At 35.3% G+C, this 13,970-nt stretch overlaps 1 protein-coding gene across 1 annotated transcript; it reads right to left on the reverse strand.

Moving 5' to 3' along the window:
- Positions 1–233: 233 nt before the first annotated feature.
- LOC145641819 (adoMet-dependent rRNA methyltransferase spb1-like) lies at positions 234–10,023 on the reverse strand. Its single transcript, XM_081692788.1, has 11 exons — positions 9,529–10,023; positions 8,381–8,428; positions 7,979–8,134; positions 7,816–7,859; positions 7,336–7,495; positions 7,194–7,255; positions 6,555–6,780; positions 2,981–3,070; positions 2,329–2,468; positions 1,720–1,840; positions 234–1,422 (listed from the first exon to the last, which is right to left on the reverse strand). Exons 1-11 carry the CDS (start codon positions 10,000–10,002, stop codon positions 391–393), a joined length of 2,553 nt encoding a protein of 850 aa, XP_081548914.1. The 5' UTR covers positions 10,003–10,023; the 3' UTR covers positions 234–390.
- Positions 10,024–13,970: the final 3,947 nt, after the last annotated feature.

The following is a 13,970-nucleotide window of genomic DNA, read 5'->3' on the forward strand; positions in this document are numbered from 1 at the left end:
TAACTCTTTTTATACCATGGGTGCAATTATTTTTGAAGAAAGTATATTATATTGTGGTATAGATGATGTAGAGGAGTGAGAAAGTGGTAGAGAGAGAGGGACGGTATAAATTTTTATACCATGTGTGATGATGGTCTAAGGGTTATGTATAGCATTTTCCTTTATTAAAACCTATTCAAAACATATATGGGAAATATAGGGGAAAAATCTGTTTAAGCGGCATGATATTCATGTGACAAATTGGAACAACTCATATAAGCACTAAATACTTCGTATATCACTAGTGCACTCAACGTCTCAATACAAAAGAAATTACTTTCTAGAAGGGAGTTCAAATCTAGGTCAAAATTGTCAAAACCTTAGAAACAATGTTCCACAACCCCATATAGCTCACATTTTACCCTTAACGCCACTCCTACTCGAGCCTTTCATAGAGCCCTTGCCCTTGCCCTTGCCCTTACCTTTCACGGAGCCCTTGCCTGCTCCCTTGCCCTTGCCTGAACCTTTCTTACTTTGCTTGTTCATTCCCTGCTGTCTTGCATCGCTCTTCATCCTCCTATCCACAAGAAGTTTTCCTTTCCCTGCCCTAACCTGGACCCCCTTTTTAGCCACAACTAATTCCTTCTTAGGCTTTCTGGGTGTCACTGCTTTCTTGTAGAGTTGATTAATCATCCGTGACTTTGAACGATCAGGAAGATCATTCTGGTCGGCGATAGTGTTAGCCTTCTTTCGTACCTTCTCCATGGTCCTCATTACAGCCCTCTTTTTTCTAGCTTTGGCTTCTGCAACCTTCTTAGCAGGACGTGCATTGATCTCTTTGAATCGAGCCTTTTCAGCATCTATCTCCTCCTTGGTGACAGGTTTCAATGGTTGGTTATGCCTCTTTTCATCTTCAGCAAACCAGCTAGGCAAGCCTTGATCGTCAAATATACGTTTGTTGTAACCATCATCCAAAATCTCGTCTCTTTTTCTCTTCCTAAGCATCTTCTTTGCAGCAGCCAACACCTCACACTTTGTGTCAGTATCATAGTCCTCAGATTCATCATCTGAGCTACTGCTTGAATCAGTAACAGGAGCCGGAACAACCTCTAAATCTTGTATCTTTGCAGCCCTATTTTTTGGTGCTTCTGAGCCCAAAGAATGAGGCTTTGACCCATCTTTAGCTTTGTTTCTGAGGGCAATTTTCTTCTTTTGTACAGCTATCTGCAACTCATCCTCATCACTACTATCCTTGCCTAGATCTCCCCCCTCTACAGCTTCAGTGAAAATGTCTTGACTATACCACCTGTTTTTGATTTCCTCTTGGGTTAGTTCTCTATCTTCATCAATAGGAACCACAAGAGGATTCGCTTCCTTATCAACCTGACCATTGTCAGAATCGTCATCTGGCTGATCTACGTCATTATTATCATCATCACTACCCTGCACAAACAATTGTACAGATATCTTAGGTCAATCAAGTATTAAATGAACTCACACAAGCCAAGCAACAAAATTTTGGTATCAACTGCAAAAAGGAACATCGCAGAAAGCACCCCTCGTTCACCACCAAATACAGATAAATTATGTTGCCAAAAAATGAACTAATGATTTGCAGAAAAGGAACATCAGAAGATAGTTTTAACAGTCACAGCATTTCAAGGAAGCTATAACAAACTACATTGACGATAAAAACAAGCAGAAAGCCCGTCAGTTCCAATTCCGATAGAAGATCCTTACCACAGTGAGCATGTCAGAGTATGCTTCCTTTGCACGATTCCTCTGCTTTGTGCTTCCATCATTTTTGGCCAAGAAACGTTCATAGGCTTCATCAAGAACCTTATCTAGTTGTTCATCATACCTGGGACAATCATAGGAGTACAACTTAGTGAGGTAGTACAAGATTGCATACTCCCCCCGTTTTTTTTTTAGACATACCCACAACTACTTTTTAAGTAATTTTTCTCCTCACATTAATTATTTTATGAGTTATTAACACCCAATTACCTTACGTATTATTATATTGAAGGCAATTAAATTGCACAAAATTATGTGCCGATCAAAGTGTTACACTTGCAAAAACAAAGAGAATAACCAAATCATTACATGGGACACTATGTGACTCGGACTCTTCATTTTACCTCAAGTACCCATGTCGGACCCTGGACACAGGGACATGGGTATGACACTTGACACTTCATTTTAGTTCAAAATCATAGAAATTTTTCACAAAATAGCCGAGTCGGACACTTGGACTCGTACCCGTGTCAGACATAGGTACCCGAGTCTGAGTAACATAGCATGGGAGCACCAAAAGCCATTCAGAAATAAACTAAAAAAAGGACCAACCTTGAACGCTCCTCATCAGAATCCAAGTCACTAGATTCACTATCCTCATCAGCTTCATTGTCTGCATCATCATCACTACCAGCCAATTCATCACCTTCAACATCTACTGTGGTATCAATAGTTGCTAATTCGTCCTTACCCTGAATGAAAGCAAAAGCAAATTAAAACATAGGTAATAAAGGAGCATATAGCTCAAGGTGCAGTACAGCTATCTCAGAATTTTACAGAATTAGTTTCCCATGACCACAATGTTAGCAACTTCAATCAATTTAACTAAATACTGCTCCAACTTTAAAAGCAACAACGAGCAAAAAGAGTTGAAAAGACAAGTCCAAGATCTGAATTAACAACTTCAATCTTAAAAAAAATTGATTCTTCATTAAGTCCCTTCAATAAACCTCCCCTCTTCAGTAAAGCGTCAATGAGATTAGAGCAACAGGCAGCAAAGAGAGTTGAAAAAACAAGTCCAAAGCTCAAAGAAATAGATTCTTCATCAAGCCCCTTCAATAAATGCTGCCCCCCCCCCCCCCCCTCCCCCTCCCTCTCTTCCGTATGCCAGCTTCCCGAGAAATTGAAAAGAATAAGAAACAAGTATCCAAACTACATTTTGGAATCCACAATTCAAGTAAAATAGCAGCTTATAATGACTAACCTTGATAGAAGCAAGAGAAAACAATTCATTGTCAACATAACCATCTTGTAGAGCATCTATTTGCATTCCTGTTGCTTTTCGTGCTTTATCCTGATCCAACAAACCACATCATCAGAGAAAATCTTATTACATAATACTACCTCCGTTAACGGTTATTTGCAACATTTACAAAAAAAGGGTGCTAACTATTATTTGCAACAATCTTATTTCTTTCTTGTTTTAGTAACTTTTTTTGTTAAACTGACCAAAATACCCTCACTTAAATATTATTAACACATAATACTACACATAATTACAAAACATTATAACCTTAATCTAAATTAATAATCTAACCCTTCCCACTCTAATAATCAGATTAATCTTCTCCCATTATCTTTCTCTCTCCTCTTCATCTCTCAATTCATCTTCTTCATCTCTCTTCAAATTCTAATCCATCCTTCTAGTGGGTTTTAGATCTAGTAATTTGTGGGTGGTTTGCTTGATTCGTGGTTGGAATTGGTGGCTTTTGGGTGGATTTGCAGATTTGTGGAGGTGGTTCGTGGTGATTTTCGGTGGTTCTTGGTACTCGATTTTGGGGTTTCTTGGTGGTTTTGTTTTTCTTAGATTCGTGGTGGTTTCTAGTGAATTTGGTTCGTGGTGGTTTTGGGTTTTGGTTTGTGGTGGTTCTTCGTGGTGGTGGTCCGTTGGGATTTGGTTTATGGTGATTTTGGCTGGGTTAGTGGTTTGGTTTAGAATTGTGGTGATTTTTGCTGGGTTGGTGGTTGGGTTTCGGTGGATTTGGTGGTGTTTTTAGGTTATGGGTTTCAGTGGTTCTGGTTGTTTCCGGTGGTTTTGGTGGTGGTTCTGGTTTAGTGGGTTTGGGTTTCGGTGGTTCTGATTTTTGTTTAATTGTTTTTATTTTTTTTGTTCAGGTTGGATTATACTTAACCACATAGCCTTATTTTTCAATAATCATGATTTAAAACTTTTGCCTTGGAGTCCGCGCAGACCCCCTTTGTTGCAAATAACGGTTAACGGAGGTAGTACATTAACTTAAAATCCATCAGCCGTATGAATCCTATAGTAGAAAATCCACAAAACATCATAAAATACCCAAACATAATTTCTAGACATGTAGAGACTGATTATCAAAATGTAAATTTAATGGAAACTAAATGTGAGTGGAGATACTGAGATTTTTTTTTAAAAAAAATTTAATAAGTATATCATATAGGAGATTAGAAGGGTCAAAAGCACACCCTACTCGACCCGATCAGAAAAACATCCAATTCAGATTTAGACTCGCGTGTACATAACAATTTAGTATGACTTAACTTTCAAAATTGACCCGACCCGACCCGGCCTTATCAGACCTGATCCGATCATCCGAATTGACACCCCTATAGGAGATAGATGAGTGATATTTGTTAAATGTAAGAAAGTCAAATTTGTTTGAGATGTTTGAGAGAATACAACACAGGCACATTTAGTTGTGATGCACATATAATGTTTAAATAGGGCTGCAAACAATCTGAGTTGAACCGAGTTTTTGTCTGTTCGAACTAAGCTTGATAAGAAAAAATTCGTGTTCGAACCATCTCGAGCTTGTAAAAATCTTGTTCGAGTTGGGCTCGATAAGAATTTGGCTTGTTCGAGCTTTGTTCACGAACGTACTCGTTTGCATTTCGAGTTTAAGTTCGAGCTTGAACGGGTTTAAATCATGCTTGATTAAATAAACGAACCCTAATTTTTCATTAAAAAAATATGTTTCTTTCAAATTTTAACACATCCATGTAATTTTATATAAGATGTTTATATTCTTTCCATAGAAAAAGATAATGACAGAGTTTTCATTCCTTTACATGATGAAATAATTAGTATGTATGAATCAAAGATATATAAATTGTTCGAGTTTTAATTGGGCAAGTAAAAACTAACAAATGGACTTAAACGAGCTATTCATGAACATTACCGAGTCGAACATGATGTTGTTCGAGCTTTGTTCATCTATTTTACGAGCTTAAAATTTTTGTTTAAGCCCGTTTGTTAGCTTAACAAACGAGTTTTGACCGAGCTCGTTCGAGAGTATTTCACGAACGTATCATCTCATTTACACCCCTATATTTAAAACAATGGATAGACCCAACATGAACAGCCAAAACGGACCACATCAACAAAACATCATTAGAGATCCTTTTCTTTTATAAGAACCAAGATCGTTAATACAAGGGACCTTTAGAAAATATAAGATATTTAATAAGGGCATTACATAGAAACAAGCCAGCAAGTAAAACCTTTTTCCCATAAAAATGCAAAGGCTCCATTCTCTTAAAACAAATAGACAGCAATTGGTAATTCCACCCCCTGTTTCATTGTTGTGAGACCTGACTCAAGGTTACATTGCTAATCCCAATAATAAATCCTCACAAAGTTAAAAGGTCCAACAACCGTCACAACAGTGGACAAAACATTGTTTACGACACCACAGTCTTCATCAATCAAGAGCTACTAATAAAATTATGAGCATAATATCCCCTTTTTTTTTATGGATTATAAAGTATATCCATAAGCACAGGTACTACAAGCTCAAGGCTCATATTACCGAACAGTAAAAAATAAAACAAATACCTCAAAGCACAATAAGGCAGAAAAGGCTGAAGAGCCTAGGTACAAATCTAAAGCATAAGGTGTGCCAAAAATTGAAGTGAGGTGCATATCATACAAAAAAAAATGTTAATGTGCCCCTCGGTGCCAGAGCACTTTTTTACGCCTCTTTGAAATCTTTTGGCCTAACCCGCAAATAAGCACTAAGGCCCACGGTACAAGTCAGGTACACTTTATATACTACCTCCGTTTCTTATTATGTGCAACAAAGGAATATTTTATGTCTTACAAATAATACCCTTTTGTTGCACATAATATGTAACTGAGGTAGTACAATGATTGGGGCACAGTATTTGCCTAGTTTTCTAAACCAACAGCAAAGTATAATACATTGTTTTTACTGCATGTGACGTCTTATATAATCTAAAATATAGAACATTCCCCCTGTCAAAAAGTACTCACCATAAAATAACTTTTGGGGGGAAATTGATGCATTCTGATATGATTCATTAGGAAAATAGTGGGAAAGGTTAGTGTTAATTAGTGTGTTAGGTAATGGGTTTGGGTAATTTAAGTGAGTGGGACATTTTTTTTATAAAGTAAAAATTGAATGAATAATGGTAGTTTGGTAAAGTTATGTGGGTAAAGATGTTAAATATAGAAAGGTTGCGACTAAAAAGAAATGTATCAAAATACAAAAGTTACAATTAAATTAGAATGGAGCAAGCATAAAATTTGACTTCAGCTTCGGGAGTAGGTAACAGTGTTAAGTATTAAAGATGTAGCAAAGCCATGTTTATTGGATAACCGACAAGCCCATCGCAGATAACAATATCAAAAATCTTTCAGTTGAGGATCTTTAATACCTATTTAATGCACAGCCAGAAACATGTAATTAACTTCTGATACCCGGAGGTCTGGATTAGCTAGAAAAGCTACATTATAGAATATGAAATTTACTTATCTTTGATTAAAAAAAAAAAAAATTTACCTTAGCCCGCCTCTTTGCAAGAATTTTCTTTTCACGTTTCTTTTTTCTCTCTACATCATGTGTTAACTGCTCCATTTCATTGAGAACTTTCTCATCCTCGTTCCCATCCTCATCTTCATCCTCATCCTCCTCTTTATCCACATTCTTGTTCTCCTGATCAATGTTTACGACAGTAAAAGTGGTTTTCCCAATTGGAGAAAGAGCCTTCCGAATATTTATCCTCCATCTTTAGTAAAATTAGAACACATTTAATGAGAGAAGAAAAAGGAAAATTAATGCAAATGATCATTATAATCCAAGATGAAAACGGAACATGCAACCATATTTGTAAAAACCAACAAAGGTTACAAATCATCTGAAAGCTTGAAATTGGGTAGGCCACTATGCCATATATGTGTTCCTCAAAACAATATTCTGTTAAAGGAGATATTAAGAACCACTATTATGTAATATAAGCCATGTTCATTCTCTGAACATCAATGTCAGGATAAACCAACAAATTTATATGCATGTTCTAGTCATATAAATAAAACATGGAACTCAATTTTTTTTCATGGTCACCAAAAAAAAAAAAAAAAAAAAAAAAACGAGACAACTCAAAATTAAAATAAAATGGGGATAAATAATAAATAAACTTACTTTAAAAGCTGCTTGAAATCTTGCTTCCCCAAAACACGCAGGTCTTCACATAGGGTTATAACCTGTCAAAGATTCAAAACTAATAGAGGTAAGATAATTATAGCAGGACAAATGTGAAAAAATAGATACTACAGAAAATCACCTCCTCAGTCGTCAAAGGATGCTCCTTCAAAGGCAAACTAGAATCATCACCAAAGCTGATGGATGTTACTTTGCCAAGAGTTTCAACAGGGTCATCTGATGACCACACAAATTCAGCAGCAGGGAAGACCTTTCTCACTAGGGAGACATCATCATCATACCTAAGAGTACCATTTATCAACAATCAAAAACAACCGAACAAACATGAACACAGCAGCATTTATTGCTAAGCACATCTATTTCCTTCTATAAACAAGTCCCAGTTTTTTGCAGCAGGGTAATACAAACATCATTGTTAGGAAGATTTCAGGGCAGCAGAGATGCAGAAAACATACAGATATTCTTACTCAGTAAAAACTTAACATGGAACAACATATTGGCTAACACAGTATAGATAACCTAGACATGCAGGCAAGTAATCAGATATCAGGAAATACATAGGTCTTTATCAAAGAATAAAGAATTAAAGCGTAAAACTTACCCCTCACGATTTCTCTTTTGCTTTGGTTCGAATATATCATATGCCTGTATTGAATTCAGGTCAAAATAATAAAGATTTAGGACAATTAAAAAAATGGCCACTTCCAATAACACGCAAGGAATAACTAAAGGATATGTCCTATCCAATGTCTAGTTCAAAATACCTTTGATGGTTCAATAGCTCCCAGAAATAAATGCTTGATATCTAGAAGGCGAGGGTCAATTTTTGCTGGAGCCTTGTACTTAAGACCAATAACATAAATTTCTGCAGATGTCGAACGACTGGCAACAGGTTTAGTTACCTCCACCTTTTCAAATAACTGAAAAACAATGATTCATTAAGAGAGGTTGGATTAATGAAAAGAAGGCAAATCACAATGCAAGTAATCAGATAGGAGATGGAAAACTAGCTTTAGTATCCCAAATTAAAGCACAAAAAGTTCTAAGAACTGCAAAGCATATTGTTTGTGCTACAAAATATAGGTCATTATGAAATTTAGAATCGGAAACTCTGGCTCTGCCCTAAGAAACATGTTTCACAGCACATTAGAAAGAAGGTGCAGTACCTGCCTAAGACAGTAGTGCACGGCATTGTAATCCTGTGACCTGAAAACCTGAAATGACAAAGATATATGGTTAATGAGATAATTTGTCCAAAAAACCAGCTCAACTCTTGAAGTAATTATAACCAAAGAGCAAACAAATGAAACTCTGATAACAGTCCATTACACATTACACATTAAGATCAACTATCAATGTTTATAAAATGCAGGGACATAAAATTTTCACACAGATTGTTAAGATCCTTGGTTCTTGGAAATCAGCAAATATTATGTCTCTAGATTGGCGATTGCGATTTCAGGAGCGCATACGACATTAAGGAGCATATAGATTCCCCCAATTTTACAGTTGACTACTAACTAAGGCTTCAAACAAATAACCAACTGAAGCAGCTGTTGGAGTACTTCCACAAACAATGAAGAAACATAATAAATTGAGCTATTCAGAAGGTCATTCCTTTTAGTTTTAAAATCCGTTATTCAACTAGGCACTAATTTACAATGGGTTCCTCAAAAAATTCAATCAAAAGTCACAAGACAACAATTATGTTTTTATTGATAAACAAATACTTCCTCCTCTTTTTTTTTTTTTTCTTTTTTTTTCTTTTAATACTTGCATCACATCTTTTAGTCACGTTATTTGGACAAGTGATTAGAAAAGAGGTAAACAAGCAAATTAAGCTATAAAATTCAAACCATAACTACTTTTTATCAGTAGTAAAATTATATCAATCAAAACTTAACAAAAAGTATGTTTTCTAAGCACACACTTCCTCCATTTTTATTATACTTGCAACTGGATAAGTAATTAGATATTATGTTATTTAGTTATTTATGATTTGTTAACAATAGTTAATAATATAATTTAATTGAAATTTCCTAATTAAATATAAAAATTATGCACTTTTGGAAATTGTATATTCATATTTAATGAAAAATTAATTAGGAAAACGGAGGAAATAGTTATTTTATTTCAATATGTGTTAAAAGTTTATAATTCAATTCTTATTATAAAAACCGTGCATCGCACGGGATTAACCTAGTAAACGTATAAAATTCAAGCCATAACAACTTAACAAACTATTCAAATTTTTTAGCCCGAAAATGATTTGGGGTCAGCTAACAAGATTACGGGAATTACAAAAGAAGCAAACCTTAGTAACAAAAGTACCCTTTGGAGCCAAGAACTCAGTAGCAAGCTTAACCGAATCAATAACCAAAGCATTCTGACTAGTAGCTTCCTGAGCCCAAGCACCACCAACATTAGGGGAACCATCATGAAGCACAAGATCAAACGCCTTAAACCCATTTTCAGCAAGCAGTTTCTTGATAGTCGAGCGACACTTGGGTTTGGTAATGTCTTCTTCAACGGAGATACAACCACGAATGGGGCGAATCGGAAAGAGGTCAATGCCGACAACGAGGGAACCAACAGGGACACGATTGACGGCGACTTGCATCCAACCACCTGGTGCGGCGCAAAGGTCGAGGACTGAGCGAGAAGCATGAAGAAGAGAGTACTTAGCGTCGAGTTGGATTAGCTTGAAGGCTGCTCGTGATCTGTAACCTTGTTCTTTGGCTAAGTGGTAGAATTTGTCTAATCTATGCTTTCCTTTTACTTTCCCCATTGTACCAGAGAGTCAAGGAAAAGGCAGTGGGGGAAGAAGAAGAGAGTGAGAGAGCGAGAATTATTAGGGTTTAAGAGGGGTTCATATCACAATCAGCAAATACATCTTCGTGGAATTATAGTGACTTTCCGTATATACCCCTCACGCGTGGAAATACAGTTCTGCCCCTTTCTCTTTATTACTCTCTCATTAGCCTTCTCCTCCTTTTCCTACGGGAAATACAAGTTTATGTCTCACATTAACGAAACGAAATTTTGTTAATCTAGAGACATTAATGTAAATATTGAAAAAGTGTGATGATTTATTCAATATTTTTGGTGAATTGTCAATTACTGTTTGCAACTTGTATTTACTGGTTGATGTAAAAATTACACATATACCCCTCAACTAGTACATGAAAAGACGCATGTATCCCTCTATAGATACTTGAAAAAACGATTATAAATTTATTTGGAGAATTAATTGGACACAGCTCCTTTTCCACTACCCCACACTCGAATTCCCGCTTTTTTCAATGTCGCCTTCAAGGTTCTCTTCTTCTTGATTGTTTCTAATTTGCTCTCGTATTTTGTATTTTATTCTTGGATTATTGTTAATTAAAATGACAGTAAATAAGCCTATTGTGATGGATGAAATTGTGAATTTGTTCATGAGCTTGTGATTTCGTTCAAGATTTTCTCCCTTCTACCACATACTATTCCGACTGTGCTCCGAAACTCGAGTCTTGGGATCCGTAAAGGTTTATCGGCCAATTAGGTATATGTACGGTCAATTCAAATTAGGTAACCCGGGGTATTATCCGGGGATACCTGCTCCAATGGTAAAGTCAGCAATTTGATGAGAAAAATAAAAGTAGAGATAAGAAAGTGTTCAATTTTGAACACTTTCTTAAGAGGAGGATATCACGAGAAATGTCCGTCCACTACCCGGGAGCGACAATACAGGGTAGTTTTCAATTTTTTTTTATTTTTTTATTTTTGAATAATAGTATTATACCCAAGGAGCGATCTCTGAAAAATTTTGATTAGTTTTCTTTGCTATAAAAATAGATAAATAAAGTATAATGTAGACAAATGTGTACAACTTCCAAAGTGGCTCAGCGGTAGAAGACCATCAGTTTGAAACTGAGGTCCCGGGTTTAACTCTAACTAACATCATTGTCATTTTTCTTTTTGTTTTTTCCAGTTATCCAAAAGGTTTTTTTTTATTCTCTTTCTTGTTTTTTTTTAGGGTTTTTACTATGTTTCTTTGGCTTATGCACACTTATTAGTACCCCAATTTCCCATCATCCAAAATACTTTAACCGTGAAATAAGATTATATTATATTGAAGATTTAACTTTTTTTTCCAATTAAGATTTATAGGGTTTCAAATTTTGGAGACTTGTCGAGTTCAATTGCATTTTTTTTAATTATTATTTTGCACTTGTATTACAAATGTGCACACCCAAATTATCAATTGTAATGTATTTTGAATTATGTTATTTGAAACCATTCTTATACGAAATAAATATTCAACAACTCCAAACCTATAACAAAAAATTTCTAGAACCGCCACTGATTATACTGTTTATTATTTGGCTAGTGAGTAGTGAGTATAATTGGTATAGTATATGTTAATTTTCTCTTTTGCTTTTTTTATTCCATGTCCATAAACAAAGCTTATTAAACTAATATTAATAGAAACTGACATTATTCCACGTTAAAAAACAAAGCTAGTGAGCTTAGATCCATTTCCCTTGAATTTGCAAGATTTTTTACATAAGCTAAATTTGGACATTTTGGGGGGGGGGGGGGGTTGAAGAAGATGGCGCAAATTCATTGTTGGTGGTAGTTATTGTTGTTTTAAATGTTGTTATTGTTAAATTTTATTCTGTTATTGTTGATTTGTATATAGTAATTTCATATCCGATTGTCAGTGATAGTTACTGTTGAAGACGATAACACGAATTGATTGTCGGTGTTAGTTATTGTTAATTTGTATACTCTTATTATTGATTTGTATACTGTTATTTTTATTTGTATACTTGTAGGCGTCATTCGAAGTGCGCCTACATTAAGCATGTTGTGAATATGCTTGGCACTCATAGGAAGTGAGAATTGACATACGATTAGAGACAAAACAAAGTATGGAGTTGGCAACAAGTTTTTAAGGAATTTTACTTTTCACGGATCATTTAAGGCAACCACGATTAAAAGACAACGAAAGAAAACAACGATTGACCCCTGAAGGTTACACACCATTCATAATCCATGAGATTACTAACTCCGTATGGTTTGGAACCACGAAAGGAAGATCGGAAAATGATGGTATGAAGTGAGTCATGGAGTCTTATTCTCCCGTATTGGCCTCTACTCGATTCTTATTGCGAAAAGTGATTCCTGCGATCTCAAAGGCTTGAAAACAAAGATTCAATTTGCTCCAAACAACTATTAGGTTAAATTGGTCGAATATCAATCAACACATAATTCTAAACTAATGTTAGGCCCGAGCGATGCCCCGAATTACTGCATTATTTCCATGACAAAAATCTTTATTAATATTTTATTTTTATTGAATGACATGTAATATGGTAATAGCTTAGTGGCTAACACGTTGAAATTTAAATTTGAAGTTGTGGGTTCAAATCTTGTAAGAACCATATTTTTAGACATGGAGTGAAAATCGGATTAAATGAGAAGAGCGCCACATGACACCTAAACTTCATTAGGAACGCCTTGAGGAGAGCGTCACGTGGCATCTCAACTTCTTTAGGAACGCCTTTTAATATATAGTATAGATATTTGTGATCACTTCAATTAAACAACAAGATTAAAAAGGAACCTAAACCGGTTGTCCAAATTATCTTATTAAGCGTGATTTTTAATTACATATTCCCTTTAAACATGCAATATGGGTATCAACAACAATAAAATCAACATCAACGTTGGAAGCAATTAAACCATAATATTGTTAGTCAAATCAAATCATAATAATAACCCTAATCATGATACTAGCAATCATAAATCAAATTGAATTTAAACTAAATAAAGAGTATAATTGATTTGGTCCAAACCCTTAGTTGGTTCTACCTTTCACACCTTGGTTTAAGTATGGAATTTCGGGTCAAGTATGGACTTCTAGGAGTGCTTAAGGGAAGTATTGTGAAAGAATAGGGAAGATATATAGTGATTAGGCTAAAGAGAGAGAAGAGAATGATTGTTGGTGCCCCAGAACTGAGGAAATCAACCTCGTATGTATAGAGAAAATATGAGGGGTACGGAACCCTAAAATTGAAGCGCCACATAAATAAAACTCTAGAAATTACCGTGTCACGGTGTAAAATAACGTGACGCGGTATAGAGTGCCATGACACGATACAATTTTCCGCGACGCAACAATTTTGTCATGACACGGTAAATTCCAGTTTTTACGCGTTTTTAAAACTATGATAACTTTTGATCCGTAACTTGAAATAAGGCATATAATATATCGTTAGAAAGATTATCAACTCTAATTTCCAACCCAATTAGAATCAAGTCAAAATCTTTTGTATGTTAAGATATGATTGTTTTAGTGCAAGGGTGTCGGTTTTGAGCTGAGTTTAGTGTTTTGCTCATATCTTCTTCGTTTTAAATCGAAATTGGGCTTATGATATACCGTTGAAAAGCTTATTTCAAGTCCTATACAACTGAATAATATTTGAATAAATAATATAGAGTCACAAAATCAGTTTAGCTACATTTTGTAATGTGGTCACAAAAAGAGGAAAATAAGTTATGGTTTTGGGAAATGGACTAATAATTGGGTTGGTTTATGAAATTGTAGGCGTCGTTCAAAATGTGCCTACGTTAAAAGCATGTTGTGAATATGCTTGAAACTCATAGGAAGTGGGAATTGACCTATACGATTAGGGACAAGGAAAGTAGGGAGCTGCCAACAAGTTTTTAAGGAACTTGTAAAACGTTCACGAATCATAAAAGGCAACC

The sequence above is a fragment of the Chenopodium album genome, chromosome 8, assembly GCF_948465745.1.
Source record: "Chenopodium album chromosome 8, dcCheAlbu1.1, whole genome shotgun sequence".
Taxonomy (NCBI): domain Eukaryota; kingdom Viridiplantae; phylum Streptophyta; class Magnoliopsida; order Caryophyllales; family Amaranthaceae; genus Chenopodium; species Chenopodium album.